General features: G+C 43.7%; 1 protein-coding gene across 5 annotated transcripts; it reads right to left on the bottom strand.

Moving 5' to 3' along the window:
- Positions 1–526: 526 nt before the first annotated feature.
- Positions 527–27,149, bottom strand: KANK1 (KN motif and ankyrin repeat domains 1). Of its 5 annotated transcripts, none has more exons than XM_026060002.1 (11): positions 24,872–27,149; positions 22,657–22,682; positions 15,231–15,369; positions 14,242–14,350; positions 12,452–12,655; positions 10,209–10,296; positions 7,286–7,505; positions 4,459–4,601; positions 3,717–3,917; positions 1,039–1,137; positions 527–589 (listed from the first exon to the last, which is right to left on the bottom strand). In XM_026060002.1, the coding sequence occupies exons 1-11, from the start codon at positions 27,132–27,134 to the stop codon at positions 527–529; spliced, it is 3,555 nt and encodes a 1,184-aa protein (XP_025915787.1). In that variant the 5' UTR covers positions 27,135–27,149. The 5 variants fall into 5 exon arrangements, with proteins under 5 accessions (XP_025915787.1, XP_025915786.1, XP_025915789.1 ...); XM_026060001.1 differs by lacking the exon at positions 22,657–22,682 and adding an exon at positions 21,170–21,172 and having other exon boundaries at positions 15,231–15,449; positions 24,911–27,149; XM_026060004.1 differs by lacking the exon at positions 12,452–12,655.
- Between the last annotated feature and the right edge of the window lie 481 nt (positions 27,150–27,630).

Below are 27,630 nucleotides of genomic sequence, written 5' to 3'. Positions count from 1 at the left end.
CTATTCCTAACCCATCCACCCACCAGCTCAAGCTCCGCGGAGCTGACTATATAAGCAACTGCAACTTCTGAATTTCAAAATAATTAAAAACATCAAAATCATGTTGGAATGAAATTTATGAAAAAGGTTACTGTGATAAAGTCTAGGCATAGCAAATATAAGTATGTTTTAGAATGATTAAAAATATGCCACTGGGACCCTTCCACGGATAGCTTTAAAGTTCTTAAACTGTATATGACATGGGAAAAGACAATATACAGCRAAGAAAAACAGTATTTATGCCAGTGTGTGGAAAGATGAATAAGTGAGCAAAAGAATAGTTCTGGCTAAGGGTCTTAGCCGTCTACTACCTAACTATACGCTTGCTTCAAGTTTACAGTTTTCTATCTTTAGCACTAGGTCTCTGCTTTCACTTTGCTGGTGAGTTCAGGCACAAGACAATTACATTCAGTATCTGTCTCAGTAAAACAGTAACAATTAGCAGCTTGAAGATGGCATTAAGATTTTTACAGATATTCATGCATTACTACTCAAACGTGGTTCTGTGGGTAGGACCAGGAGACGTCTTTCTGCTAAGCCTAGGAGTGCCCTAGAAAAGAGGAGAGGAAAGAACAATTAATCAAAGGGAAATTAATCCAGCTCGCTGAATGAGAACACAGCAATCACAAGCAGTCTGTTCAGTCCCTTCCTTTTTATTGCACAGATGAATCTTTTTTTTTTCCATTTTGGGAAGAGGAGTACCAGCTATCATACAGCCTGCGAGTACATGTTGTTTATACAGTGAAACATTTAGCAGCAGTTTATCAGAAGAGCGAGTCAGGGCTCAGAGAGCAGGCGGATATTTGACAGAGCACCTAGGACAGTTGTAACCAACTCTGTTTCGGTGACTTGGTCAGTAATCAGCACTGCAATGATGCAACAGCACCTCTGCACACACGAGGGGTTTTTCATTTCTTATCTACATTTTTCTACTATGTTCAGGAACAGCAAGTTAAAATGTAAACTATGTTCAAAATATATAGGAGKCCGTGTACTAACCGGTGACTGGGTTTTGGAAAAGTTGACATGGGCGTAAAGAAGAACTGCTATGTCCTTATGTCCAGCTTCCAGGGCTATAGAAAGTGCTGTGCTGCCATCCTGAGAGAAGGAAGGAAGRAATACGAGAATTACTGTTTGTGTGCTTTAGCAGATCCCTCTAAAGCTCCATCAGCCCCCAGAGAAGGAAGTTACTGAAGTGAAGGCCCTCCTGCTCAGACAGCTGGGTTAATTTAGAGTCCCGTTTAATTTCTTCTATTATAATTAAGTGACAACAAGCCTTGTGCTGCTGTTTTATGAGGCAGTCCAATTGTCAGAGGCCTCATAATTTCTCTCAACGAGGAGACTAGATTATTGCTGAGCAAGAATGAGCATGCCATTACCACAATAATGTTACATGTAATGCTGTGTAAGACCAGTGATTTCAGAAGATTGGTCTGTCTGAGAGAAACCACAGCGCCAGTGAGGAGTGGAGGAAAAGGTAAGGGAGGGATAAATGTTAATCAGATATGATAATTGTTTCGTTAAAACTCCCATTAACACTAAGAGCAATTGCATTTCTAATTCCAAATGCTCCTTGATGGGAGCCCAGCTACTAATAAATGGACTTTCCTGTTCAGATATTGTCACCTCGGTGTCTCAGTAGACACTATTTCTTTCAGGAATCACAGCTGTCGAGCCTGTTAGATGTGCTTTTGCTGAAAGGCTAATTTATTGACCCACTGGTTTCCCTTTAGACCATGATCGGTATCGTTTGCTTTTGTGGCAGATGCTTTCTGGGTCTCTGTCCCCTCACTTGGGGGGCAAGAGAAGGCCAGGGAGAGGTGGAAGTCAGAAAACCTGGGCTGTGAACTTCTGAGCTGCCAGCAAAGCACATTAGTAAGAAGCTGCCACCTCCCCTGACTCTTTCCTCCTTGCTTGCTTCCCCTCCCAAAACTGATGCACCACGTGGCGACAGCACCCCGCTCTCCCGTGGCTTTTAACTCACCAGGCAGCAAGCTACAGCCTCAGCACACGCATCGCAGCGGCTTGCTGGCCCGCTGCCTGCCTTTCTGGCCCTGGCACACAGAAGTTCCCACAATAACGCCAGCATCTGGAATGACCTCACGGCGGCCGCCTCCTGGGCTGCCTCTCYGAGAGGAGCACGTTTTCCAGCCCCTGCTGTAGCGCTGGTACTGGAAAGGTCAGTACCGGTTTAGGGAAACTGTAAACCTTGTTTCCAGCATAGGACACGATGAACAGCATCCAAGTGGAAAGTCTCCTCACGAGACTACGGGGAGCAATTATATATAAATCTAATGGTGCTGAGCAGGCAGGGAGGTAGAACAGCTGGCCACCACAGTACGATATAATGCACTGCAAACACTACACAGCCAATACCGGGAAAAGCAGGAAGCTGGTAGGAGAGAGAGGCCGCGTCATTAGCAGAGCGGCACAGACCGGGAGGACGAAGCCCAGCGTCGGTCAGCAGTCATGATGACTGGAGAAGCACCACAGTTACTGAATAGCTCTGAATAGCTCTGTGAATACTAAAAATCTCAAAATCTCCCAGCACAGGCAGACCCATTAAAAAAGAGCAAGAGGCAGACAGGCTGTGCTTGGACAACAGTATCAAACTACCTGCAGGAATAGCTGACTGTCATGTCTCCCATAAAGATTTCAGCTGTTGACTTGATGATTAATAGTGCTACTGTGCTACTAGATAACAGCATCCAGGCTGCAGTAACCTAGATCACCCTAAAAAGGATTTCTTACACTAAAGTCTTCTTACGTTTTTCCTCTGAGGCCAGCTATTATACACTGCTTGCACTGGAGGACAGTAAAACCAGCAGCAGCTCCTGAGGCAGGCAAATGAACAGAAACAGTTGCTCCACCTTTCTACAACACTTTCAACAAATAACCACCCACCACCCTCCCAAATCCAAAATCCAGGCTCCATTTCAGTGCTCAATGGGTGACAGCAATAGGATGAACTGAAACATATGCAAGAAATTATGTTGTTACCAAGAACACAATAATACTCAGCTAAAACAAAAGCTATGTCAACATTTTAAATCTTGAACACTCCATTGATCAAATCCTGGCTGTTTACAGCATAGGCTGCAATGATCTTTGCAAACCAAGAAATATGCAAGTGGCACTGAGGTCACAGCCTGCATCTGTTTATTGTCAGGACAACGCAGCTTAATGACTAAGGGACCAAACCAGTACTCTCAAAAGTCATAGTGCAACTACTGAGCGAACATCTCATGAAGAAAAGTTTGGGATTGATATTTGCCGTGAACACAGAAAAGCAACAGAGCAAGACCATTAAGTCACCAGGTAAAGTCCTGATGGAGAATTAGGAAACTCCTGGGAAATGGGGAAGGGATGTGAGAAGGGAAGACGTTTTACCATGAGCCAACAAATGATTTTTCTCCTCTGGCCACTGTACACCTAAGGCTAAGCACAAAAATTACTGCTGGGGAGGCTTGCTAGAAAAGCAAAGATAGAAGGCAAATAATCACAGCACTTCCTACAACTAAACAGAGGATTCATGCATTTGGTATTCTGGGGTTATGAGTCAGACTTTCACGTAAGTAGATTTCTGCAGCTCTTCGCTGAAACAAAAAACTAAATTAGAAAAACATTCCAAAGTGGAGAAACTATCTGATGAAGCAGCGTCTGGAAAGGCAACTCACATTGTCCTCCAGGGTGCCGTTACATCCAGGCTGAGCCAGCAAAAGTTTGACTATTTCTACATGTCCGTGTTCACTAGCACACATCAGAGCTGTAGAGCCCTCATCGTCCTGGATATTGACGTCTGCACCACAGGCCAGCAAAGCTTTAACCATGTCTATCCGCCCATGACTCACAGCCAGCATCAGAGCGGTCTGACCAGCCTGCATAAATAGAAGAGAAAAAACCCAAATCACCACACAGGCAATCAGTGACAAAGCATGCAGACTTCTTTTTTTTTTTTTTGGCATTGTGCTTTTTCTGTGGGAAAAAAAAGATTATTTTCTATAGGACTGCCAAGTCTCTGCTTGCCTTTACTGAAATACCTTTTATACATAATGTATTCTACACTAACACAGATATTTATTAAATTAGAGCTATTCCTACACAGCTGGAGGTCCTTAAAAGGAACTAAATGCTACAGACTTTGTAAATGCCTCCCAAAATTCAGTAATGGCTTTTTCATATAATACTCAATCTTAATTTTTTGTTTTCAAAGGCATCCACACCTGAGGCTCATCTGCTCTTCCAGGGCTCCACCTTGTACACAGCAATCCAAAACATACGCAGAAACATCAAGAGACCATGGAGAACCACCGTAAATGAGCGCAAGGGCTGCACCACTGGGAGCAGCGCAGGGAACAGGGACCGAAAAGTAAAAAGCCGAGCGGGTTGGAGCAGCGCCCTGCGAACCGTCGGACTGACCTGGCTGGCTTTAGCGTTCACATCCCCACAGCTGAAGAGCTCTTCCACTATCCTCATGTCCTTCTCCGCCTCCACAGCTGCAAGCGCAGCAAGCATGATGGGGGTATAGCCGGCCTTGTTCTGGTGATTTACGTTGCAGACATCTGCAGAGGGATGAGATAATTTCTTTGGAAAGCAGGAACCCAAAAAGCAGCAATTGTGCTAATGAACTGAGTAAACTGTTAGCAGAACAGCCTATAAAAAAAAGGCAGCAATTGGTCTGATAATGGAAGCAATTCAAGGGAAAATGGAGAAGAAAAAAATAAACAGGGGTGCTCTTGAGCCAGGGACAGAAAAGGATTCTCTTCTGTTATGTGTGCAAAACAAGGGAGGACACAAAACTGTTTTATGTGACATCATTTAGGCATCATTTTTTAACTTTAAAAGCCAGTGGTGTGAAATTTGACAAGACTGTCATACAGGAAAGTATCCTTGTGTCCAAATCCTACAAATACAATCAGGATGGTCTTTACGCTCCTCTCCTGAGGGATCTACTTTGCAAAACGAGAAAGGGTCCGTCGACACGGCAAACAAAAGTGTTACTTCTCAGCACAAACATTTTCTTGTAACTGGTGCCATTTTAAAGCTCTGCAAGTGTACTCTGACATGTTTTGGAGCTGCAGAAAAGACCTTCCAATTAAAGACTGTTTCCAGCTCTGCAGACTATTTGACTCCGAACAAAGGCACTCTGGGAACAAACACAGTCCAGTCCTCTGACAAAGTGCCAGCAGCTGTCAGAGTTCTCCTTTTCATTCACGTTTAACCCACTATTCCTAAAATTCTGCAGAAGTCCAGCAGGGCTTATTAGTTTACCAGCCAGCAGGGCTTTGAATGTGCTCATCATATTGGAAAGCAAGGGCACAGGCTTACATACACAATATCTGTAGAGTAAGGATTAAATTACACTACAGATATCTTAATAAGCAAAAATGTTGCAGGAAATTCTTCAGATTTATTGCCAACTTTTTTTTTTTAGTGAAAAGAACCCTTGTAGAAACAACACAAGTGCAGTTGTAAGAAAACGCACATTTTTGCATGTTCCACAGCTGTCACCTGTGCTACCGTAATCAGGTAGCGATAGGAGATATCCAAGCTCACTTTCAAAACTCACTTCTGGGTGGCTCCTATAATGGGAGCCACTGAAGTAGTAAAGAACACCACACTCTGCTACACGCATTACTTCATGAGTAATTAATAATTGGTGAATGTGAAGTCCTTCCTCCCTGACCGCACTGCTTCGACAGAAATGTATTGAGGTCACAGTTCAACTCCTTTTCTACATGCTTAAAGAAAGGAGGAAAAGTTTTTTTTTTCTATGTATCTTCTTGGTAACCCCACGTGGAAATGTAGAAAAGTCTCGTCTCATCTGCCCCGTGCCAAACACACTCACGTGCTGTATCCTTGAGCCAAGAATCTGCCTGTGATACACACACTGCATCACAAAGCCGACTGTATTGACCATTTAGACATCTTCCAGAGGAAGACTGTCAAAACCTGAAGGAATTTGCCTGTAGGCAAATGCTGTCCACGTGATGGCTAGTGCACTCTGTTCCCGCTCACGTGGCACCGGCCGCTGGGTTTTACAGCTCCAACGGCTGCTGCGTCATAGCCGTACGCCAGCTGCTGTTACCTACAGGAGTAGCTCACGCCACCCCGGGACACTCAGGGAAGGAAAAGGATCTCTCCTCCTGCCCCGCGCGCGCGGCCTCCCGCCGTTCGGCTTCGCTGTGCTCCTGACATTCCCCGCATTCCCGGGACGTGACTCACTGCTCCCAACCGGCTGCGTCCAAACAGGCCCAGAGGTTTCAAAGTGTTTGCCTCCCTGCCAAGGAAGGCTTTGCATGCGTAACAGACATGCTGGATTATTAAAGTTTAGATTTGCATCATCAAGATCCTKGCTTATCTGATGTCTCCCCTTCCGGATTTATAAACTTCGCTAGGCTTACAAAGCAACCCATTTCACCCGAGCCATGCTATTGGCCTAGTTAAGCTCCACAACCAAATTCCCAAGGAGTGACAGGTTTTATAACTACTTTAGAGAAAGAAACCCAAGGCAGGGAGCAAAACTGTGCTCAGACAGATCACATCCTGCTGAGGCCAGCTCCTATTTATTTATGACAACCTTGTGTTGACTGCCTACCAGTTTAGCAGCACATGGGGAGCAGATGCTGTGCAGTCTCTCCTCTGCCACTACTCTCTCTCCAGGCTTGTTGCAAGGGGATTGAGAGAAGGAAACAACAACAAAAGCAGCTAAATGAGGTATCATCACCCTGTTCATCTAACAGGGAAATGCTCCCTTATGGTAGAATGCCATATTGTTCCAGTTCGTCAAGAGGGCAGTAGAGACCCACCAAGGTGGTGGTCAGAAACAGCCTCTACTCTGCTCTAGCAAGTTAAGGCTAGGCTAGCTTGGGTGGTTAACACAAATACTAATATCTGAATGAATCTTACCCCACCAGCACCCTACCTGTGGCAGGACAGAAGGAGCTCAGCAGCACCTGCATGGTTTCCAGAGAAAACTGCCAGAGGCAGGCACTGCTCAAGTTAGCCCACAGTCTGAGAAACAAGGGTCCACCTGTCTGTCATAACCACTGGCCAACTCTGTTCACAATTTACTCGGGCTTTTTTGTAACTTCTGCAAGAGCATCACCACCATCTCTAAAGTTAGCACCAAAAACAGGGATTCCAGACTATTCAGGTGAGCCACCATATAACTCATTCTCTTGCTCATCAAGAACTTGACCTGTGAGGAGTGAAAAAAAAAGAACCAAACAAACAGCCAACCTACTTGCATCCATAAGGAGCTTTACAATTTCGAAGTTAGAATGCGAGACGCTGTAATGCAGAGCTGTGTTTCCATTTCCATCTGCCATATTGATTATATGTCTGAGGACAGCAGGAGAAATCTCTTCAAAAGCAGTTATGTAGTCTCCGACCATTTCAGGAACAGCGGACTTTTGACTTGAGACACGAAACCACTCATGCTGGATGGTATTTAAACAAAACCGCTGCCAAAACCAAGACAGAAAAAATTTACATATGCACATTCTATTTAAAGGATTTTCCATCCCACAAGTCAGCAATGCAGGAGGCCAGGCCTTTTTTAGTCAAATGTGGGCAGAAAGTATTCAGCTCACAAACAAGATACAAGATCTGATGCTTTCCCTCTGACTAAATCTCTTTTTAAAACACCAGTTGTTTACCTCCTCCCATTTCACTTCATATTCAGGATTGGTACACCTCTGACAGAACTAAATTTTAAGATGGGACTACCCCCAGCATTAATGGGTATCAGATACAGGTGAACGGAAATAAGGCTTGGAATAACCATTTCCATAAAATACTTAACCCGGTTTATAAACCAGTGATGCACCTCAGACTAAGAGCAATGGAAATACGTATTTCTCAGGAAGCAAAACAATGTGCATTGTTAAGTCAGTTAGGCCCAATCCTGAGGCATGAATTATCAAATCCACAAACAAAAGATAAGGGAACCAGCTGGAGAGCAGTTCTGCAGGCAAAGAGCTGGGCATTACAGAGGATCACAACCTGAACCTGAATCAGCAACATCATGATGATGATGCCTTCATGATGTAAAAGGTAAATACTATATTGGGGTGAATAACTAGGTTTACAGCTTGCAGGGCATGTGATGCAGTCCCTTCCCTCTGCCTAGCACTGGGAAGGCAACTGCTGGACTATCTTGTCTGGTCTGATCACTGAATGCAGTCCAAATGGGTTCAAAGGTGAGCAGCAAGAATGATTAGAGGTTAAGGAAATCTGACCTACAGGAAAGACAGGAAGGACCAGAGATGCTTCGCTGAAAGAATAACGGGGCAAAGAAACACAGTAACATTTCACAATGTAAAAGGCTGTTGGAAAGAGAAAAGAAAGAACCTGTTCTTCACATCCGGGATGGATGGCTACAGCAGTGATGGATTTAAGCTGCAACAAGAAGGTGCAGGTTAGACATTCAGCATAGACTTTCTCATTGGTATGGATTGACTGGGGAGAACTGGGAGCCTCTTTGGCCAGACAACACTCCACTGGAAACAACGTAGTTTCAGCAGACCTAGCTGTGAGCCATCTCTGCCAGCTCTGACTTTCTGAGCCCATTTATGAGCTGGAAGGACCATCGCGCCCTGCTCCTCTTCACAGAAACCCCCACCTACAAAATGATCAATCAGTTCAAGGGTGATTCTGCAAAGCAGATATTCTTCACTTTTATCTAGGCTCTAGAGAAAACCCAGTGGATCTGTATCAGTAGCTCTCAGAGACCTATATCTGGCAAGGGGATAATATTTTACACACCTCTACATCAGTACTTCTGTAATAAAAAATTACAGAGTTCAATCCATTTGTGTCAGAAACCACATATATTGTGAACATGCAGAACTGAAACACAAAAGTGGTTTTACAGTGGCACAATAAAAATATTTTTTTGTTTTAGAAATTAAAGAGTGCCAAAACATCACTAAGACATTATTTTTACAGACACAATATCACATGCATCAGAAGTAAAGGATACACTTTTTTTCATTCGAGTAGTCTGTAACAAGACATCCCAATAGGAGCAGTCTGTAGCTCCTCCTGGTGTAAACAGCAGCTACAATGGAAAAGGCTGGGACAATTTATACAGATCGCTAACTGTACTAAAGGTTACCCTTTTTGGTGAAGGGTTCCTTCTAAGCAGAGAGAGAGAGAGAACAAGAGCTGATCAGTCTGCAGTCTCCAGCTACAAAGCCCCATTTGTGCTGGTGAACACTTGAAGAAAGTAACATAAAAGTTTAAATTATGCTTCCCAGGCAGAATTTATCACCTGATTATGCCTGTTTTGAGACTTTCAACTCCCACTGGGCCTGAAATATTTGTTGTTTGAATGCCACAGCACTAGAAATTACCTCTCACACTTGTATTAACCAACCTTTCAAAACATTTCCTGGTCCAGAAGTGTCAGAATTAGACATACACAATATTCGTGTCCTTAAAAAGCTGTAGATGCTCTGTGGCAGAGGAGCGTGGCACTGGATTATTGCATTTTACATCACAGCACCACTATCACAAATGCAAAATGCAATTTCGTATCACCAAACAGCCACTGGTATTCATTTGCTTTCAGAACGCCCTCACAAAATAACATGGGCAATTCCTACATGCAGCAAACACAACACTATTTCTTGAAAGTTAATATTAGCAATGAATCGTCCTTTGTCTCTTTTGCACTCCATTAAGGATATCAGCACAGTGAGCAAGACAGAAGCAGCATACATTAACTGTGCTTAGAGAGAGGCAGAGCACATTCAGCTTCAGAACAGACTCTGTGCTTTTGTTAATGAAAGAAACTGTCTCCTCACCTCATGCATTTTCTTAAAGTGAGGCCTGCATGCCACCTACAGCTGTGCTAAAACAAGAGTTACAAAAATAACAGGGGAACGCATGGATGTGTTGAAACTGCACTTTCACATTACTATTTTTGTATGTGTGCCTTGCGATGACAGCATCCCAGCACACGAAGCACAGGGATGCTCTTTAGACAAAAGTCTCCTGATTAAAAATAAAATAAAATAAAAAAGCATTTTGTGACTCCTGCAGGGAAGATGATATCCCCTTCTGCCTAGCTACTGCAGCTCTGGTCCTGTAAAACACAAAGTTATCCCCCCCTGAAATTTCTCTGTCGTAGCTCAGGGAGAGCTTTGCTTTGCGTTGCTTACCACGTCTTTGTTGGTCAAGGCCTTGGGGTCATCAATGTTGTTTCTAAGCAGATGACAAGCAGAGAGCATCTTTTCGCTTAGTTCGTATCTGAGAAAGACAGCAGAAGACACGGCACACGTAAATTTTTCTCCTGTCACGTAGAAACATTTACCTTTCCAAAATTAACGTGGTAGGGAGCTAATGTTTCTAGGCAGGCCATAAACTGCTGAGACGCAGAATCCGTTCTGGCAGCTGCTCTCACCGGGGACTCCCCGTATGGGGAGCAGAGCTGCTGCTGGCTGCACCGCAGGCCTGGGCACGGAGCAAAAATATGCTTCCCAGATGTATGTGTGAGGATCAATATTAATAGGGAGCAGGCAACATTCTACTTCTGTATTTTAGACTTGCCGACCCTTTTTAGTGGAAATTCGCACCTACTGCTCTTATTGCAGAACATGTATTATATTCTGTGTTTTGATTATTTGGTTGAAAAGAGGAAATACTGATTTTTCTTTAGGAAAATGGAATTAGTAAGTGGGAAATGGCTTAGGTGGTGGCCCCTTGCTTTCTCCCATTTTACCTCATTCACCAGAACCAGCCTTTCCCATCCTACTTTGCAAGTTTAACCCAGTTTCTCCAGACCACCCTTTTCCACCTCCACTTCTGTTCCCTTCCCACCACAAATTTCAAAACTCAGGGGAGATGTAAAAGTAAGAACAGACACACCCCATGCTACATGAGATGCTGGGCTACGGCAAACAGTCTCCACTCAGATCCTGCCAGAGACAGTAACACAACTTCCCAAGAGAATTTTTCAAGAGTTTAGAGACTGACACACTCATGCGTAAGGCAGACATTTCAGCCTTTCGGGGCTATACCCCAGCTTTTGGTGGCTCCAGGGAAAAGAGATGTCCCTCCTAGCTAATTGCGCAGATCCGTTTGGCTCCACGCTGCTGTGCAACTGCACCTTGTCCCTGAAGATCACAGTCAAGGCAGCCAAGCTGGCTGAGCACACATCTCTCATGTGCACATGACTACCTAAACAGTCCTCCTGCCCTTCCTCACCATCAGCTCTTTCTACGTTAAATGTAAGTTAGACAGCTACTTTGAGCACTTTAAAACTCACAGCTCCTATGAATAGCCCTTAATTATGTATTTCTGCATCACTTTTACTTAGCAGTTGATAATTACATATAGGTTTTATTGCTAAGCTCTAACTCTAGTGAAACATGACATACTAGTGTTTTCTTTACTCTATTATTGTTATTCTACTCATGTAATTTTCCAAGCTTGCACACTTCTAAACATTTAGCAACCTCTGTATCCATAAAATATCCCTTCACTACATATTTCACTGTGGTCTATACTTTCACTTTCTTTTGTCAATTCATTAATCAAGAATCAGTACAAACACACTACGCTACTGCTTTCCATGTGCCAAAAACATACGCCTTGCCTGCCAAATGCTATCTTATGTAACTCATTACCCAGCAATTTGACAAGTAACTTGGCCATGAAATGCTGAACGGGTGTGATGGCAGCTTCATAGCGTATGGTCCCAGGGTTGTACTACCTCCATGCTGCTACCCTCCGTTGCCTCACCAAGCGTGGTCGGCTAAGGCCGAGATGATGCTGAAGGTGGAAATGCAAGACGTATTGCAAGCAGGTTGTTGACCTCATGGGCACGGTTCAAGACTCACTTATTTACCCAAACTTTTGCAGACGATGTCATTAATAAGGCATCGTCTGCTTCCAGATGAGCACCACTTGTTATCAGGGACAGGCGCTCCTGGCAAGAAGCAACCGGGTCTCAGTGCAAGTGGCTCGTTTAGTGCTGCTGGGGTCAGTGTTGGGAAGGATCGCCTCTGACATGTTCTCACAGCTCACAAAGAATCATTTTGCCAAAAAGCCATCTCTRGTTACCACGGACTGCCATATATGGTTACATTTTTAATATGTGCAGGCAGATAACAGATTTGGGAAAGTATCAGATTCATACGCTGGAATCCCAGCCTGCCAAGCACAGTGTTTTTATAAAGCTTCCTGATGAACAGTTAAAATATGCTTTCCTGATAAGACCTGCTCGGACTAAGCATAAATTACAGTTTATAAGCGGGGCTTTGCACTCAGTCGCTGCCAAGGGAACTGCTGCGGGCGAGCAGCAGCTTGGGCTTGCGACTCCCCAGGGAGCACCGAAGCAGCCCGCCGAGAGCGCGCCCATCGCCRTCGGGTGCACACATCAGGGAGGGGACCGGTGCCGTACCTCTCCCGGATCTCCACCTCCTCGGCCTCGCGCTCGGGCAGGCGGCCRTCCCCGGCGCGGACCTGGGGGGTGCCGAGCCCCGGCGGCCCCGGGTCCTCGCGCGGCGCCCCGGCGTGGGGGTACTCGCCGCCTTCGCACTCCTCCTCCGAGTCCGAGGARGAGCTCTCCTCGGAGCTGGACTCGTCGCTCGACGTGGTCTCGTACCTAGGGCGAGAGGGGGGCGGTTGCTCTGGGCATGCTTAGTCCTTCCTTTTCCACTCAAAGCGCTTGACGGTTCCTTACTAACCACCAAGACAGCTCAAAGGTAAAGAGGTTTTGGGGTTAGTGCAAACACAGCTAAGGAGTGTTGACCCAAAGTAGTCAAAAAGCTCTCCAAAAAGCTTTCATCAGCAGACGGTGGTTGCAAAAAGCACTCAGGAAAATACGTACGCACGGAGTCACATACGTCCCACTGATCCAAAAGCTTAGTTTTTGACTAACAGAACAGCAGAAACACACAGTGCTTTGCCCCTTGCTGTTCTTTACTGGGTTGCTGAGATAACGCTGGGAAACCRTTTCTTATTGTAGCGCGTTTTAATCTGAAAGGAGCAAAACTCATTTTTTTTAATTCCTTCTTTAAATCTGAAAGACTGTTTATTAAAGTTTCACTGTCAATCAAGGTCTCTCCATAAATCCCTTCATGCTGACATTGTGTGTATTATACACACACTCTAAAATGAAAGAAGTAAGAAAGAAGCTTATTTTAACAAAAGTCTTGCACTTCATCAGGCATTGCCTGGGGGATAGCCCCAAAATGTTCTTCTGCTCTGAGTAAACTTGTGTTGCTGCCTTACTAGGCAGGTAAAAAGAGGAGAGTCAAGAAACCTATCTAAAGACAAGGGCCACAATCTAAAAAAATCTTTCCAGTGATGATCCAAAACATTTTTTTTGAGATTTTAGGTGAAAAGTAAGTGATCTGGACAATTATAAAGCTGCTTTGAATGATTTACTGTAACTCTCAAACCTCAACAGCTAATAARCTAAAGTATTAAGCCTATTTTTCTAATGCACAACAATGATATATGAGTGACAACAGCCCCCCGCTACAAGTAATCACAATTTTAACCCACAGGTATGAGATCAATAATTGCAGTATTTAGACTACATATTGCACATGGCATTTTTAATAAARAAAAATTAATTTGAGGAACAGGTTAGTAAAGCTATATAAAAATGATTTGGTGGAAGTATGTGGAAGTTCTCTGTAACATTCTCYGAATGGCAAGTAATATTTTAAAACAAGATTCAAACGAAGAACTGTTTTCAGCATTTAGATATTTTTTGTATTTCTCTAGCATAAACCTGGAGAAGTTAATTCTTAGGCAACACTATCTCTTACTATATTCTCCTAATAGCATGATGGTGCTTATGTAAACTGCCAAAGACATATTAAAGTTTTATTTACTAATATATCACCTGAGAAACATTCCCATGGTTGTTTGTTTCATTTTCTTGTTTTAAATTTGGCAGCGACCTAATATGCAAGTACTTAAGATTGATTCCAAGTTTGACTTACAACTTCCACTTAAGACAATAAACACATACACACAAAAGGCTGACAGAAGATTAAGGTGGGCTTAAATGATTAATTCTTCCCTCCTACCCTTCAGCTCAACAGGCGAGTCTCAGTCTGAAGCAGAGGCAACAGCTATACATAAACTCCAAGGTTTTTCCTTCCTTTCCCAGAGTGAAAGTACTCCAATGACTTGATTAAAGAGACTTTTTTTTCTTTTAAAGGAAAGGCCACTTACCCGCCATTTATGCCAACAAACTGTAGGTTCTTCTTTGCATTGTTCAAATCCTTTTTCCCATCCCTTTTCTTCATGATAGATTTCAGTGTATTTTCATTATTAGTACATACTGTTGAAAAGAGTGAGAAAGTGCATGTATCAGTACAAATCTGTTGCCAACTCTGGCTGAAGATGCTTTAGACAATTCTTCAAAACAAACAAATAGCTTTCTGTTTAATTTATCAGCTGAAGCTGGGGTTTAATAATAAATAAATAATCTTTTAATTTTTTATCATTTTAATCTTTAAATAATCTTTTTATACACACAGTCATGGTGTTACACGCACACTAGAAATATAAAAGAACACTTCCAAAAACAACTCTAGAAATAGGAAACTAACATAGCTTAATTTTCCCAACCCCCAGCATGCTGGTAATCTTTATGATGCTTCAGAAAACTTTAGGAAAAGACACATTTTTTTGCTTTGCTGTCTGTGAAGGATTTCTAGTTTTGAAACTGGTTGTTTTGGTCTGCCAAGACAATCCTAATTCTTGAGATTAAATGACGGCAGTTTATTGCCAGAACTAAAGCAGGATATTTAACAATATCCAATAGGGTGAGGAGGTTCAACAGAGGCTGGGTTTTTTAGCTTTAATATTCACTGAAGTAACTTTTAAACCAATCTGTGAGCATGAAACAGGAAGACAAGCATTCATAAAACAAATCCCATATTTTTACAAAAAATATTACTTTATTAACCACATTTCTCCCAGTAGATTTTGCTTATGAAGACACTGAAGAGCATTTCACGGATACCCTACCATCTGCCATTTAAAAATTAACCACTGGCTGGGCACGAAGGGACTCACAGTGACTTTTCCCATAACTARAACTTTTTCTGCGCTCATTTTGCCTTCACATTTTTGAGAATTCTCACAACTTGCTTTAATTATGTTTCATATTCAAACTCCGTCAGCATGAAAAAAGGTATATCTAATCCAGTCATTACCGTAGAGGCCAGAGGCAAGCTGGTCGTCTGTTAGATTAATTGGAGCTAGAGTTTTGTCCTGAGAAGAGAAGGATTTCCTTCCCCGAACAGCTTCTACCAGAGGTGTCTTYCTCTCCTCCTGAACCAGCCCAGTGTCCTGCTCCAATTTCAGAGTTCGCAAATTTGAAGCCAGGTGGGTGCTTGCAAGTTGGCCGTGAGGGATGTACTCCAAAGTAGCACCTGTCAAAGAAGACAGTAGGCATTACTGAGCACGCAGGGGTCAGATCGAAACCTTTATGGCATCACTGTGTTCAACACAAAAACTGAAATAATAATAATAATACTAAAAAAAAAAAACCCTTGCACTTTACACTGCTCTGTTCTGAGAATCCAGTCGAAAAAGGGTGTGACCACTTTCAGAAACTAAAAAAGTCGTGAGTTTTTCTTTCCGTGAAAACGCACAATACAAGGAAAAAACTATAAAGATAGTGGCTTTAAAAGGGATGAAAGGAATATCCCTTCCTTTTCCTTTTCTTTCAGCATGTGCAGTATCAGATTACAATTTGTGCCACCCTGATTAAGGGCAGCCTCACTTAGCTGCTCTTTACTGAGATGCTTGAAAAGCATTCAGGGATTCCACAGCATGAGCTTCTTCAGGAAGAACAGTCCTTTTTTTAAAAAAAAAAAAAAAAAGTAGTAGCATTTTCCATGAAAGCAGGAACTTTTTAGGAAACTTTTTTTGCCAATATTCCACTAATTCTGAAAGTTACATACTTTGCTTAGTTACTCAGCTAATTTTTCCTAATTTGCTGACAATCCTTTATTTTTTTCCCCTTTGTGCGTTTAAAGAGCAGTACTAATTACACACAGATTTTTATAGGTTCCCCAGGAGTTCCTCCAGCTGTGCTATTATGGCTGCCCTAAAAAGCTGCACTAACAATACACAATTTTGTTTGTGGAACGTAGTTTGTTTTTTTTACACATACATCCTTCCTTAGGTAATCTTGCTGGCATTTCAAGGAAAAAGATGGGTTTAAATTTATTAAAAAAAAAAAATTACTTGTTTGTTTCAAAACTTGCTTCAATTACTGCTGTCTCAACACTTTTTTCCCCCCTTGTATTTATCAAGAATTAAGCCACAGCCCCCTCGTTCAAATAGAAGAGCGGTACTGCACAGGATGCTAACGTATTGTAGTCATGAAAATTCCAAATAGTTCGCTTAAAAAAAACAGGGCTGATACTGTCAGTGCTCTTGCTAGACTGCYTTCCCCTCTCTTGCTTCACCCCAACTTTTTTTCCCCTGCGTCTTTCTTCCTTTGACAGGACATAATGCAGCTGGTTTTTCYGAAAGCTATCACGGCACAGCTTCCTCCCCTTTGTCCCCGTTCCCACCCATGGCCCCACATGCAGGAAATAACCCGCATAGAAGCAAACGTCCTGCACCCTTGGGCTGGACTGCCCATGCCTGAGAATCGAAAGCACCCCACGCGCTCAAGTCCCGCCTTTGCCTCCCCTGCCCGTCTTCATTTATAGCAGGGATTAACTTAGAGCACGACGCTTCCTGACCGCAGACGTTTGGTGACAGCTAACATCACCCCTCACCGGCTAATCACGGAAAAGAGAGCTGCCAAAGCGCGGACCGCCGAGCCAGAAAAGAACCTTTCTAAACTCCCTTTAGCTGAAAAACAAGAAAACCACCCTTCCCGCCACTTGTCCGGAGCAGCGACAGTTACAATTAGAGAGGACCAAACGCAATTACTGCTTCCAGTTGTAACTCTTGGTGGCTGGGTCAGTCGGTTTTGCCAGACAGCCTAAAAACGCAGTGCTACGCTCTGCAGAGAGAACGGCAGTCGCCCGACGGACTGGCACGGCTTGCAAATGGCTTCGCAACACCCCAGGTCAGCGAAGAGTCCCGTGAAGGCAGCGGCTCACAGGAGAGTGCTGGGGCTCAGTGCGCTACGACGTGCATCAAAACACGTCACACCTAGCGAGAGTATCATCRGGAGGGAAAAAAAGCATCTAACGGCTGGCACGAAGCCTTCCACCTTGCCTCAGGCAATGCTGCTTCGAGCAGAGCCTGAAGCCAGCACTGCACCTCCCTCAAACATCTCGCTTCTCCTGCCTTGGGACAGAGGTGGGCAAGGGAGGGAGCTGCGGGGTAGCACAGAGACAAGGGGGAAAGGCAGTAAGCAGACTTCCTTTTCCTGGGTCACAGTCTCTCTCCTAGCTAAACCTGACACTGATACAACAAAACTGGGTAGGTTCCCCCATGACCCACTTCTGGCTCATGCCTCACTGGCTAAGAAGCATCGCACCGTGTTTGGGGTGTTGTCTGGGGCACACATGGCTTCAAATGAGCAAGAAAGAGTCCTGCTTAGCCTCCAGGGTCTGACAAAAGAGCATGATGTAAAGTTTGGAGGACAAGCACAGAAAAATAACTACATTAGATAGATTGGCCAGTGCACCCATTCTCCTAACGGAGCTGTTAATGTCTACTGCTCATAAGGTTCAAGGGAAAACGGCTTTGGACCCAACACAGCATTAACGCTGCAAGCCGTTATCAGCATTCAACATCAACTCTCAGGCCTTCCTCTTTGCAAGACAGCCCTATAAAGACAAGTTATAAAGATGCTTGGAGAGCAGCAACCTGGTGTAAGTCACTTGGAAAAGTGGATTAAATAAGCGGCTGTGCTACCCGGCTCTACTGTCAATAATGATTTAAGGGCTTAATCAACTACTGGCCAAATCAAGAAGTTGAATTAGCCAAGTTCTCTCCTCCTCCAAAAGGCTGTAGCATTTCTGTAGGTGYAGGACACACTGCAAGCTTCTCAAGCGTGGAAATGAAACCACCATGAAACCTTCACTGAAGATTACCATGAGCCTACATAGACCTCAGAGCAGACTGTTCATCTCACCTCACCCAGATCTCAAGTGTGCCCACATTCATCCCATCTTCGAGGAGCTCAGTGAGGTAGCAAAGCCATACTTGCTGTCCATCATCTTCTCCAAAAAATACCCAAGGAAATGGAGTAGCTCAAGAGTGAATCACCTGCACAGATCCACGTACCACATCTAGGTCCACAACGCTTACATTATATCAGCCAACTGATTCACTACTTAGCCAGCCCTTGTCCCCAGACATAGCCATTCAGGTATACTTTTGTTCGTTTATTCTTGCAAATAAATAACTCAAAGTTGACATAAGATTCTAAATAGAAGTATAGTGCAGTTTAACACAGCTGCCAGGGATTTCTAAATGTATTTTATCAAATGGATGGGATCTTGAAAAAGTTCATCAGTAATTTAGAAGTATGACAAAACACAACAAAAAACTTAGGCTTAAACTGATTAGACATTCACATGCAAAAAGCTACTCTAATCAATTTCGGTGGGAAAGAAGTGTCTAAAGTGTCTTTAGAAATTAATCCCAGTGATTTGAGGGAACAGATGTGTCTGTTTCTAATTTTTCAGATGGAACTCCTATTCCTAAATCACTTGTGCTCCTTTTGAAAAGTCTCATCAATTTAAACCAAAGCGACTGCAAAAGTACTATACATCAGCATCAAATTACCACATGCCATATCTGACAACAAATACATCTGTCCCTATTGCTAACATGCTACTTCCCTTCTTGACTACAGACCTTCCCTCCCATTTATGACAGAATAAGTGCTCTTGAAGCCATGTAGTTAGCAAGCTGAGAGAACTGACTGGGTAAACTTCAAATAGTGTTTTTTTTCCCTGGGTCTGTGCTGAACTTGTGATAATAAAAAGTCTAGCCTTTTCCTGCTTTTGAAAAATCTCATTTAGCCTGAATGAAGTAAATCTAAGTCATACTATAAAAATCACTTGGCTTGATAGCACTTTTGTACCACTGGAAATCAAGAGAAGTGCAAATGAAGCCAGGGGAATTAAATACCACAGGGATGAGAACCTGGCTCTCTGTCTGGAACATCACAGGCTTTTATCTAAAAAAAGGGCACAGGCCTGCTGCCTATGCAGTAACTGCATGCGGATTTTATTTTTAACCTGTTCATCAGTGCAAGTATTTATTTGCACAATATGTTGACAAAGGCCCATGATACAATTTATACATTCTCCATTCAAGAGAGAGTACATACATGTTGTCTGGAGCATATACAGTAAGGAATTTCTTCTCTTACATATTATTTACAGGAATTTGTCATGATAGCACTCAGCTCCCTATGAAATCATGACAACTGAAGAACACTCAGTCTTCTGTAGTGATGTTAAATCTTATTAAGCTGCTTTCTCCTTAAGAAGTTATTTCTATATTAATGTACCTTTTTAAATACACTTTCCATCTGGTCTACACATCAGAACTCTTCATGAAACAAACCCCTTCTACTAAGGTAAATAAAAAGGCAGTGATGAGTAAAAATGTTATGCTTAAACATTCAAAGATTGATATGAATCCATTCACCATCTAAAAGTGTTATCTTCAGAAGACTAACAGTTATTTCCCTTTAACAGGTACTTTTGAGCTATTCAGGGCTAAAAGTCAGTGAATTTAAAATCTCAGAAGAAAAAAATTGCCACATACAATCAATTTATTGATTAAATTGATTAAATGATGGCAGCCAAATTCACTTGGGGCCCAGGCAGAGGTAAATGCTGTAACTACCATTCAGCTACAGGAGAACTGCTCCTTTTAATAGGATGGCTAGAGCAAGATTGAAAACAAAAATGACATTTCTGGGAAGCAGCTAATCAGCTTATTTATGAAATACTCTCTTCCAGCAAAACTGTGTCTGAAGCTCTGTGAAGGCCATCCTTAATTTGGCTGATGAGTGGCAGATCAAAGCATCTCATGATGCCGGGCACAGCAGGAAAGGTCATCTCGCAGATTTTCTTTTTTTACCTCATTTATGAGAAGTTGATCTTCTCAGCTGATGCTTTATCATAGCTGAAATAAGCCAGCACTTCCTCGGAAAAATGGGAACCTCCTCTTATTAAGAATTTATAGATGTGCCTGCTGAATACAGGAGTTGTACTCTGAATAAAGCTCATAATAAGCTTGTGTCAACACATAACCAGGGCAAGTATGTCAAACCTTTTGAAATAGGTCTACGGAGATGGACTAGAATAAGATCAACTAAGCACTTATCTTTACAGGACAATTACTGACCAGATCTCTGCTTCTCCTCTGCTGGGTATTTAAAATGGAACAAAATCCAGTTTAACCCCTCAGCTCTTACTATAGAGGTCTCTACGGTTTTCAAATAACATGGGGACATTAACGCTTTACTTACTGTAGTGAATGCTGGTCACAACAGCAGGTCAGTAGATATCACCTTCCACATCAAAAAAAAAGGCAGAAGAGGTGCTGCGTTATTTGAAATTCCAGTCAGCCACATGTGAAGAAACAAATACTCAACTGGTACATAGATGGGACCATCTGCATGACCGTTTTGCAYTGAGGCGCTACCATCCAGAAGATAATGAAGAATGCTTCACATTTGTCATTCCCCCTCTCCCAGCAGAGAGAAGGATGGATGCTGCTCATTTCACAAACAAGCACATTTCTGCAGAAACTTAACTTGGCGACTATGAAATGCTGTCCACAACAAACTGCAGAGCTGAAGCTGAGGGCTCAATTCAATTCCCTAGCCGTGGATGTTGAGTGCCATCCACAGCAGCCTGCAGCTTTGCTTGCTCCACCAGCATGCCTGCGCCTCCAACAGCACCTGGCTCCTTAGCATAGGCAAGTCTTGTGTCCTCAACTTCACTACTGTGACCCATGCTGCCAGGACAAGAGCTATCGACCCACCAAGCTACACCTTCTTTGAGAAAAAAGGCTGCAAACTTTGACAAACAGAAGTGTGGTAAAGAGAAAACAGCTTTCTACAATTCCTTGCTGCTGTTGCATTATCTATGATGCCGAGGAGCGATACAACCATGCCAACGCTGCAATGCCAACAACACCAGCTGCTACACACCAGCTTTGAACAACCAGTGGCATCTCGCACCATAATCCTTCCTCCGGTTTCTATCTTCCCTCATCCTGCCTCATCAGCTCTGGGCAAAAGTTACAGGTCAAAACCTTGGAAGATCTTTTTACCAGATGGCATATCATATTCTCCTAAGGCCTGTGAGGTTTCCTGACACCACTTGCTTCTCACTTCCTTTCACTCCCTCAAGTGTCCATTTCAAGAAGTTACCTCCTGAAGATTAGTCCAATGCTTTCAGGGGGCTCCTTGGGAGAGGATTGTTCCAACAAGTGAATGTAAAACTGATACTCTGAAGATCATGGAGGCACAACAATCATGCCTTTTCAGATCAAATATGCTCAGGTAACTTTTCAGGGCAAGAGCAGAGGAGTTGTTTTTAACTACCAATCTAGTAAACTCCTTGCCCGTAAATGACATCCATCTGCAAGATGTTTTTGTGAATAGCCTAAGTAATTAAAGACTACAGATATTACACTAGGCCTCTAGTTGATGTTTTGCAAAATGCATTACGCTTGCAGTCAAATGTAACCTTCTAAAACGCCTCAAAAATTCTGTGACAGTAAGATGGATAAACAGAATACACTCGTCTCTCTTAGTCCTGTACAGTGACTAGACTGAGAAGAATAAAGACCAGTAGGCAGCTAGGTTTGTCTCCCACAGCCGTAGGATCCAGCTGAATGCAGACAAAGCTCCAATACTGGCTAAAATCAGTTTGCAGAGTGGAAATTGGTTTGTTTGGAAGGCAGATTTGATTTCCCTGAAGCCACTAGGGCTTCTGAAAGACAGTGCATATGTAAATATGACTTGCTTAGTTAGGGAAGCGAAGGTGTTTATTTTGCAACAAGCAATTGCTAATTGCTAACAGACCCAATTCTAAGATAATCTCGCAGGTCTACCTGACTTGCCTCTACAAATGGAAGCTGCAGAATCAGCCAGGTTGCAAACTCAGGTCCTGATTCGGGAAGGTCCAAGCTTCATGTTTAAACTTAATCCTGTACTAGGGCTCTCCATCAGCTATCATAAACTCATACCTACTGTGAGATGATACACCTCTCCGCAGTACATCCCCTTCTTCACAGCACTAACAGGGGGAAAAAAAAATCTATAAAATCAGAAGAACTCAAGGGTACGTCTGTATGTCATAAAGCATCTAGATTAACGTGCTAACTCAAGTATCAGAAAGCAGTACTGACAATTAACTTTTTAAACACAGCAAACTGACCAGAGCAGTTGTTCTAGTACCCCCATTACTGGCCTCAAAGCTAGCTCAGGTATTTCTGCCCTAAATTGACCTGCCTCCAAGAGGTGCTTGCTAAGAATGCTCTTTGAATAAAATATTAAAGATGATACTGCTGCCGCTGATCTGAAACCGACTGCTTCTGCCTCCATTTTCAGGCTGTTTTTCTAAGGAACCGAGGCTTGTGAAATCATGCTTTTTTCAATAACTTAGACCTGAATACTGACTTTAACCAAACTGACAGAGGCTCAGTGCTCTGCAGAACTTTTATCTTCATACAAGTTTTAGAAAAATCGGGCCAGGAAACCATGCCTGGAGAACGGGTTGCTGCTTGACTGCACACATGAGACACCGAGAAAGTATACCCAAGAGACCAAAACGTGGGCAAAGACTTAATAAGAGCTCACAAGCTATCATGAGATACCAATCCATGGTAAAAAAAAGGGCTTTATTAGTTCTGGTGCTTGCAGAATTACTTGTTTATATTGGTATTTTAGTCAGCAAGAAGGGAGAGAGAAGCCTTTTAAACAGAAAGGAAGACATGATTTGCAAAAACACAGAAACAGGTATCAGGAGCAGCAGATAAATGTAGTACAAGAAAATATTTTCAAAATTAACAGAAAGATATTTCAGACTCATGACCTCTTCCTACCCTAACTCTTCATGGGTCTAAAATGCTAAAGGCCAGAGTCAGACTTACATACACAGTCATAGCATGTAATTCTCACCAGCAACTAAAAATAAAGAGATTTTGCACTTCTTATCCACTGCTAAAGATAATGGCATTACATGCTAAACCAAAATTATTCCAAAATAATTTTGGCAAGAATGTGAAATCTGAATCYGTGTAAGAACATCTTTAGTAAAAGATGATCCATTGCTCCACCTGTGTGTAAATACTTTCAAGCCTCTAGACTACACATTTGACATTGTACAATAAAAGAAGGGAAAGGAATTACAGCTACTGAAAATTTTGGCTCATTATTTTTAAGCACACTTTTCAGTGTTTGCTGGATACTCTTATTATTATCGCATCATTATTTGCAAGAAGCCCAAAGTATAAAATGCACACCAGAAAGATAATAATATTGTATATATAATAATCACATTGCATGCACAGAGACAGGATATCATATATTTTCTTTACTTCAACATAAATGTTGCTTACTCCTTTACTATGGGAAGCTAAAAATTTTACTTCAGTTTGTTTCAGTTCATAAATGGTTCCATTCAGTTCATGAACACTGAAAAGAATCAGATTTACCAAGCTGCCTTTAACAAAAATAGAGGACAACTTTTAAGACAGTAAATAAACTGTAAAGGCTTTATATAGCAGTGCATTAGCCAATAATATTACGCTGACACTAAATAGTATTTACTCGAGATCTAATTTCCCATTCAGCCCCCATGATACAGATGCATTTGCACAAGTTTTCCCCATTTCCTTTACCTTTCATTCCAGTCACTGTGTGATGGGATAAAGAAGATGCTATCTAACAGTCACTGCTAGTAATTACATAATGGTTTTCAATAAGCCAATAAATTATAACATATAAATTTAACAGTACCGTAGTTGGATTCACCTATAAGGCATTACAAAAAATGGTTAAGTTTTAAACTATCAGACACGCACCAAAAAGCTGTAAGCAACTTTACCCCAGGGAATAAAAAGAAGTCCCTCAAATTAATTATTTAGATTTTAAAATTAATAAACAAAATGGAAGGAGTATTTAAATCTCAATTCCTGCCTTTGCTGAGTGTCACCAAAACCTCCAGCAGTAATTACAGCTTACGCCTTTCAAACATGAGGCTGTAATTACGGATTAGGACAAACACTTATTGGAACAGGGAAGATGTAAGCTGTGGTTTCTGTGAAGCACTCTGGAGCTGCCTATCATTAAGCAATCAACACGGCTGGAATGGGGAAAGCACCCCACGGCTCTCCAGCTGCGAAGAACAAAGAAGGAAGAAAATGGAAGGAACAAAGCAACGTCTGGGGAAACGTCTGTGAAAACAGGGAAGAAAAGTGGAACGCGACTTACAACTCTGTCAAATTTGACTTACTGCACTTTTTAAAAATGGTGTTCCAACTTTAAAGGCGGGACAAAATCCCAAACCCACAGACACTGACCTAGACACTCTTCAAGTTGTAAGAAGGGGTCAGTATCTTGCATGGTGGTCAAACTCTCTGGATACTTTTAGATACCTCTCATTTATATCAAATACTTGACCTTCAGAGCCATCCTCATCAGGCCCTTTAGAGTCTGCAGGACGATGAGGGGTAAAACCACCTCCAGCTTTCAGTTCCAGTTATCAYTGTTGGGCTGGACAGAATACAGATATATCCAACAACAATAACAACGTTATGTGTTGCATTTCATCAGAGAGAGTTCCCCACTTGCTTCTAGACCGTCAAGCAAAAAGCTTGCAGGTGAGCAACCCACTATGCTAGCAAGAAGGGGAACAAGTGTATGCTTGGGCACTTGGCTTACCTGATGTGGTACTTCTGTCCATACACTGCTTCTGCAGGTCCAGGCTCCGTAGCTCCTCCGTGCTGGCATATTTCATGACGGAGTTGATGGACGTGAGGGTGCTGATAAGCTGAGAATTGAGGGATCCAATCTGGGAGTGCGGCTCTCCAAAGGCTTCTGCCAACTCACTGTAATTTTCTGCAAGCAGCATCTGCTGTTCCTGCAGCAGCTTCTGCACACGCTCGATATAGTGATCCAGGCCAGTTCTCAGCTCGGGCGGAGGCAGGGGTCTTTCCAAGAGGGTGCCCACGGATTCACCAACAGACTCACCCCCAACTCCAATGCTCCTGGTGCCAGCTGGCACTGCTGACAACGGAGGGGGTCCGCAGGCAATGCTTCTCATCTTAAGACCAACTAGATAGTTCTCGTTAATGTTTATCTGCCCAACGCCACAGTCTTTGGTTTTTATTGCAGAGGGCTTTTCAAAGCCCGGGTAACTGGAAAGGAAGGTTCCCACTCCAACAGAACGGGTTTTAGCAGACACGTTTACGTCCTTCACCCTGCCATCTCCCACCGCCACGGTCCGCGTCTCCACGCTCACAGTGTTGGTCTGTTTATCGTAGCTGCTCAGAACAGTGTTTGTGCCGCAGTCTGCCAGAGAGGCTGCTTCCGTACTGGTGCACTGGCTCACCATTTCCACGACCGTGCTGGTTTGCCGGGTGGCCGTACAAGGCATGGCCATGACGGTGGCTTCTGCTCTGCGCACAGCCTCTGTGGCCGTCTCGCGGGACACGCACTCCTTCGGGGCGCAAACTATCACATCCACCGAACAGTCCCCGCAGCCTATCGACCTCACCTCTCTGATCTCCTGCTCCGTCTTGCAGAGACTCAGGTCGTCTACAGACTCCTCTGTGTTGACACCTGTTTCACAGACACTCGTCTCTACGCCCACCTTCTTATCGTACACCTCAACAGACCTYCCCGTGCACTGGTCCCGCACTTCTGCTCTCTCCTTCACAAGCCACTGATTSATGCGCAGCTCGGGGCCCACGGCTGTGCTCCGTACGACGGGCCGGCAGGAGGTGCCAACACTGCTCATTTGTAGATGGTTCCCCACGGACGAATCAGTAACGTTCACATGATCGCCCACCATTTGGTCTCTTGTTTGTACCACAGCCTCCACCGTTCTGCTGATGACAGGCGGCTGAGCCATCAAGGCTTTATCCACTTTCTTCCTCGATCCAGCTGCCTGCAGCTCCTGCTTTAATTTGGTCATTTCCCTGTCATGGGTAGTTTCCTTTAACTGAACTTCTAGTCTGTAGATCTTCTCCTTAAGGGCTTCTATGGTCTGCTGCTGAAGCTCGATCTCCTTCTCAACTTCTGTGGACAAGCCAAGCATGGCTTCCGTCACCCCGACCCCAGACTCTCTCATTTCTTTCTCTGTTCCCACGGCTACTTCTCTGTGTTGCCTCAAAGATCTGTTGTATATAACCACATCGTTCATGTTTTCATCAGCACCTACAGCAACAGATCTGCTCTCTTTTGTTAAGCTCTCTTTGTTCACCCTAAGATTTGCTGGAGTTTCATAGTTGCTATCCTGGATTTTTTTCTCCAGTGCTTGCATTTCAGCAGTCAGCTGCCTAAACTCCTCTATCCTCTGAGAGCTCTGCTCCACGCTCTCCATGTCCTCCTCGCAATCTATATACAGCTCTCCACCTCTTCTGACCTGAGACAGATGTTCCCACTGTTCCGCATTTCCTGCACTATAAGATCGCTTTCTGAAACCATACATGTCACTTTGACTGGGTTTCCTTTGGCTTTTGAGTTCTGCCATCATGTGCCTCTTCTCTTCCTGTAACACTGCAATTTTGACCTGGAGMACGGGAATGGTCTTGACTTGCTCTTCGAGCTCCTTGAGACGCTTCAGGGCAATCGCCATTTGYTCCCGGATGTGCTGCAGATGCACCGGGCTCACATTGGTCACCGGCGTGGATATTCCCGAACTCAGCGGGCTGTGGCGAATGGAACTGCCCAGCGAGGAGCCAAAGCAGGGGCCGTAGTCCCCGTTACCTTGATACCCATTTTGAAGCTGCTGAGACATGTGACTGTAGCCGCTGGATCCCACAAACGAGGGAAGGGAGCTCGTCGAGCCCATGCCTCCGAAGCTGGAGAGCCGGGGCCTGCGGACCTCTCCTGGCGCGACCTGCATCATCCTCTCCTGCTCCAGCCGCCTCCGCGTTTCCATGAGCGTTTTTGTCACATGGAGGTTGTGCCGGGGGAGCTGGGGGGAGGGAGGAGGAAGCTGCTTGCTCTCGGGGATAGTTAGGTAGGAGGGAGATGCTTCGAAGGAAACCGATGGTCTCACAGCGGCAGACGGGGCTACTTGACTCCTTGCGGCCGCACACGACTGCTTATTCTCATCGCTGTTCGATGAAGAGAGAGACTCGGTGGAGGTCCAGCCACTGCACTGGCCACCAGGGTTCCTGGTGCCTGCAGAGGCCGGTACCGCTTTCTTCTTCTTCTGGATGTTTAACTTCTTAATGGTATTCCCCTTTTGTATATCGTCCACGTACTTCAGAAAATCCAAGTCTAGCTGGTAGCCGTAAGGCGTTTCCACAAAATAAGGATCCTTCTGTTCTTTTTCATCCTCTCCATTTATAACAGCTTCCTCTTTTTCTGCAAGAGAAGAAAAAAGGTCAGCACGTGGAAAAGAAACTACGTCTCAGCCTGCTAGGCACTGA

Source organism: Apteryx rowi, unplaced genomic scaffold (assembly GCF_003343035.1).
Source record: "Apteryx rowi isolate R43461 unplaced genomic scaffold, aptRow1 scaffold_163, whole genome shotgun sequence".
In the NCBI taxonomy this organism is placed as follows: domain Eukaryota; kingdom Metazoa; phylum Chordata; class Aves; order Apterygiformes; family Apterygidae; genus Apteryx; species Apteryx rowi.
The sequence above is the reverse complement of the archived record's forward strand: the minus strand, read 5'-3'. Positions and strand labels throughout refer to the sequence as shown.